This window comes from Pristiophorus japonicus, chromosome 5 (assembly GCF_044704955.1).
Source record: "Pristiophorus japonicus isolate sPriJap1 chromosome 5, sPriJap1.hap1, whole genome shotgun sequence".
NCBI classification, from domain to species: Eukaryota; Metazoa; Chordata; class Chondrichthyes; family Pristiophoridae; genus Pristiophorus; species Pristiophorus japonicus.
Window position 1 is genome coordinate 212730034 of NC_091981.1, and position 5459 is coordinate 212735492.

Consider the following 5459-nt stretch of genomic DNA (forward strand, 5'->3'; position numbering starts at 1 on the left):
TGAAACAATTACAGGCACAGTGATACACAGACCTGGCCAGACAATGTAAGAAAAGCTACACATCTGATGAATTTTTCAACTAATCCTTTGGGGCCTGTCCACCATTTATTACACCATGATGGGCTACAGGGAATTGGGGAAAAGATTTGTTACCCACTACTTAGTAACATCAAAATGCATGGTTGTTTCAGAATAACCCACGACACATGACTGATGCATGTAATCTATTGTATATGTTATATCAAATATGGTTCATACATTTTGTCCAGGTTGGTGGTACAGTACAGTGAGGTACCAATGTTGTCAATCATGGAGTGGTAGGACACAGGTTTGTACTTCAATCCATACTCAGTGAAATGTTCCTCTCAGGCACTCTTAAAAGGCATTTTGCCATAAGGAGGGCAAACAATCAGAGTGTGCATGTTACTACAGAGCAAGCTTGGAGCAGATAGTCTGCCTGTCATTTAGCTGGGGATTTATGTGTGGTGTGAAGTAGCTGAAGACCACGATAAAAAATAAGGCTTAAAAGGCAGGGCAGAGGGAGTTGGAGGAAGAAAGTATGGGAAATTTGCATTATTTTTCTTATTAATTATTCCTGTCACTCTTAAGGGTAAGTGTTGAAAAAAGCAACAATTTTTCAACAAGTTGCTTGAGCATCCCTAAGCTAGGCAGGGGGGAAATGGCCAGGATTCCTGCTCCTGTTCACTGTCCAGGGACTCCTGCTGGAAATTCTGCTTGTAGGGACATTGGGTGAAGACAGGATTGGGCTTGTTATGATGCCCCTCTCCCTGGTCAAATAGTTTGCCGATATTCAATGTACAAGCTCACACGTGATGAACGGCTGCTTGACTGAAATACCAGAGGGCTTCCAGCGCCCATGGAACGATAGTTCAGCATGAGTCACCACCTTCAGGAGATGGGGGAGAAAAGCGAAGCTGAAAGATGAATGCAGGCACTTGTCAACTGTGCTGAAGTTTAAACAAGTATATAAACTAAGGTGACTCTCAAAATGATAAAGACTCTACCTATTAATGAAAATGCATGAAGGGGTAATGAATGAGATTGCTCAAGCTTAAAATAGTTTATTCACTTGAACATCCAACTGCATGACTTACACTTTCTACAAATAACACAGGAAATACCCCAAAGCTAAACACATAGTTCTGATGCTTGCAGTCATTATTTAGTATTTGACATGCACACCACAATTAATTCTAGGGAAAAGACAACATGAAAAGTACACCAAAGAATATTAAACTAAATTACACTATTTTACATGTACAGTGACACTTCTAGTTCAGTTTGAAAACTAAAGCTACAAATGTGAATATGTAAGATACACACTTCAAAAACATGCTCATTTTAGCTAAATACTAGTATTAAAAAGAGTATTTGTAAAATACCCCAAATAAAACAAGTACTTGAATTGTCTTGATGTTATGTTTGTGCAGCTATAGGGTTTTGAAAGATATTTACATTGTAGTAATATATTTCTAAACCACACAGCACTATGATTAGAGTATATAACATCATCCCTGTGGGATGGAATATGGCGAATGTCCATGGATTTTTATAGAACTAATGCCAGATTTATATGCTAGAATATGTCCAATACTTAACATCTGTTCATTTCACTTCCCATTCGGAGTCCTGAGTAGTGATTACCATACTGACAACAGGCAAGCAAGATTTGTTTAATATCCTCTTGCAACTACATGGCAAGTGACAACAAAGTGATCCTGATAGTGCTATGTAACGATAGCTGAGAGACTGACAAGAATTAAAGCTGCACTACTTAACAGTCCTATTCAAAAAGATACAAGTACAAAATTAAATGTTGCTGCCCTTCTTCAAAGGTCCACTCTTAAAAATAAAAACCTTCCCACATTTTAGTAATTGTTTTTAGATAGTAAACTTCCTGTCAATCCTTCGCAATTCCACTGGACCCACTTCTACAACTATCAGGAAAAAAAATATGCAGAAGACTGATCCACGGTCATCTGAGGTCCAGTTCAGCCTGCAAGCAGGGTGTACGAGAGAGGATTGATGCCTCGTACATGAGTGTGACACTTCATCAAAAAATGGCCAAATTCTTTTTTAAAGTTCTAAATAATTAAACCAGGCAAGTTTGATTTGATTTACAAGAACATTTTATAGATGTATTCACATCACAATTGTGACACTAGCACTTTGTACTGCTATTAAGTAGCGCTGCTTTAAGTCTGCGTTTAACTGAACTCAGGACTGCGCTTCACCTCTGCCACTGCAGGTACTGCCTCTTCGCCTTTTGTTTCCATTGTTACTACAACCGTTTCTGTATTGGCAACATGTGTAACCATCGCTGGGAGGCCATCTTCACCAACTGCAGCAGCTCCTGGTGCGTCAACTTCTGTTGTTACCTCTGTACCCGTGACTCCGCCTTTGGAACTTTCTCCTACACCTTTGACAGCAACTTCTTGTCCTTCCGCCCCACTTCTTTCATTTTTCTTTTTTATATTCATATGAAATGGTTTTGAATCGACTATGGACTTTTTGATCCTCTCTCCTGAAATCCTTATCTTCTCTCTCCGGTCTGGAGGGACTATCGTGGCACTGAGCCGATTCATCTGCTTCCCAAAGTTTTGCTTGGTTTTCTGCATGTTTTCTTTTGAAAAAGCTTTTCTAAAACTATCCACCTGCTTCATGCCCGATTTCTTCAGGCGTGCAGCTCTACTTTCTTCATCATAAACATATTCTTCATCAGAAGAGAGGTCTGGTGGTGGCATGGCTGCTGCCGCAGTGTGTTCTTCTTCAGCCGCAGCCACATTCCCTTCGTTAGGAAGTTTTTTATAGCTTACGGAGGAAGGCATTTCATTTTCTTCCTGTGAAAGTACAAAATGCAGTTTTTATTCTGGATTTCTATCTTGTCATATGCTAATATTGCATTCTGAAGATTGCAAGTAATTTTATTTTTAGGCAGCTAACATTTCTTTTCAACTGTATCCATACACACAAAATGAATTCTGACCCATCTATATGAATACATTTTCTATCAGCTTCTCAGTGGAAACAGTAAATCCCTTTTTAGTAATGTAACATCACTACACTGTCGATCTCTTTTGAGCTGTCTGTTGTAATACAATTCATTTTTCTTATAAAATGTATGCTATGATCAACTTTTTTGTTTTGCAAGATAGAATAATTCTCAAGGGTCCTAAAATTACATTGCAGGATTCTAGCATACCAATGCTGAAATTTCTCTCTCTGCTTTTTAGACATATTCATGTCACTGCTAAATAGCAGCGAGAGGAATCTCTCAATAAATGGTTGTACACTCATATCCCATGACTTAATTTCAGGGCCCTAATGATTACTGAACAATGCTTCAGTTGTCATAGCTTTCTTTGGTCATGTTTAAAATGGAACAAATGAAAGTATGGTCTGCAAATATGTGTATCTCTTTTATGGCATTGACATATAGGCACAACACCGACTAAATTGTTTTTATTCCCACATATTCCCACAGGGATGCCTACTGCTTCTGACTCCAAGCCAGTGACCCCTGCTGGAGTTAAACACGCATGGATATCAGATGAGGTCAGGATCAGACTCATGTGGGATGTCCTCCCCCATCACCGTCGCAGTTGAATAGCCTGTCAATACTCAGTGGCAAAGCTCACACATGAATAATGGCCATTAGGGTGAGGTACCTGAGGTCAACATGGCATACATGGAATGAAACTTTAGCCAAGAATCCATGCCTTCAAATAGAGGGGAAAGAATTGCATAGGAATATTAATATTTTTTGAAAAGTGTATTGTTACTTAAATGAAACAAGAAGACCGTTATCATTCCCTTATCCTGTTATGAGATGTAATACAGATCTTTAATTGCTGTCAAAACAGGCAGGAGGTGAATGATACTAAAACTGGAGTCTTCTGTTACTGAAACATTCTTGTATCCATTTGAAAAATGACACCACAGTTTACAATACATGAGAATATTCATCTCATCAGATTATCTATAAAGGTGTTAAAATAACTCCCAAGGAAATGCTGACTACAGCATGTTCCATTGTCACTAATTAAGTTACAACAGTGCATGAAATGTAATGACATGCAACATTGTGAAGCTTCTAAATATATTTCCAGGTCTTCATCTTTGCATAAACCCCACCGACTGTCTTTTCAAAAATAAACCAGTGATGTGAGTTGGAAGGCCAAATACGCAGTATCGTTCTCTGCATATTATTTTTCATGTGGGCAGCAAATAGTCGCTGTTCCACGGCCATTAATCTTCAATGCAGATGGCACAAGGCCTGCCGATGTATTAATACCACCCTACTCTGTCATATGAATTTTACATCTGTTACTCAACTCCAAAATGATTTGTTGTTTCAGTATCTTTATTTAAGGAGCAAATATTATATTCCAGAGCAGACACACAAAAGGGGAAAAAGATTTGCTTAGGGATTGTACAGATTATAAAACATTTTACAGGTGTCCTGTCTTTAAAAAAAAACTTTATAGACTGAATACATTAACAATTACCCTGCTGGATAAACTTGAACTCAGAATAGTTAACTCAGTAGCTGCTGTGGCTAGTTTCATACCTCATACTTTTAACACAAATTACAGAATCTTAAAGGAGGTTCCTTCATAATAAAACAGCTAAAGTGACCATTTCAAATTGAACTTACCTGGAATATGACCACACGGAATTTGTTCCTTTTGAGTAGCTCGCGGTGGTTTCCTTCAACCTTTTTGACTTGAGTGTTGGTTTTATCCAGTCGCTGTCTCACATCTTTAACATTAGCGTTGATCTTTTGCGTTTTCTCTAGCAACTTTGCGACTGTGATATCTGTAGTCAAGTGAGCCTTATTAAGCTTTGCAACATCGATTTGTATCTCTTTAACAGTGTTTTCTATATCCAGTTGCTGTTGCTCCATTTTTCGCTGAGTTTCATTAACACTGTCAACAATCCCGGCCACTTTCTCCAGGAGAGTTAAAATTGTTAATGGGGTAAGTGGAGCGACCTCCCCTTCACCTGTAGCAGCGGTGGATATGTCAAAAGCAAGATTGCTAGAATCTGAATACACTCGTTCCTCAGCCATGCTGCTGGTGGTTCAGAAAGCTCTCCTCCTGTGTCTAATTTAAAACATGAACTTTGTGTGAGTGTAAGCTAGAGGGGCCACAGCCAATGCTGTGTTCCACACTGTGCTGGCAATGAGACATCAACCAGCCATTCTTACAGATGATCCAAGACTAAAAGGGCAGAGTGTGACTCCACCTACCTCTGGAAACCACCCATGTTTTACGGCTGTCATGCATCCATCTTGAATTATTTGAATGCTTGGGTGCACGAAGACGGATTCTAACCGAGTGTGGAAAATACCTTTAACTCTCACACTGGTGATCGAACAGCTGTCCTTCTTCAGTAAAATCTGAAATCTCATCTTACAGCTCTTTTAACTGCAGTAC

General features: G+C 39.0%; 1 protein-coding gene across 1 annotated transcript; it reads right to left on the bottom strand.

Moving 5' to 3' along the window:
- Nucleotides 1-1066: 1066 nt before the first annotated feature.
- Nucleotides 1067-5251, bottom strand: LOC139264582 (caveolae-associated protein 4-like). The gene is made up of 2 exons (XM_070881288.1): nucleotides 4679-5251; nucleotides 1067-2861 (listed from the first exon to the last, which is right to left on the bottom strand). The coding sequence occupies exons 1-2, from the start codon at nucleotides 5090-5092 to the stop codon at nucleotides 2229-2231; spliced, it is 1047 nt and encodes a 348-aa protein (XP_070737389.1). The 5' UTR covers nucleotides 5093-5251; the 3' UTR covers nucleotides 1067-2228.
- Between the last annotated feature and the right edge of the window lie 208 nt (nucleotides 5252-5459).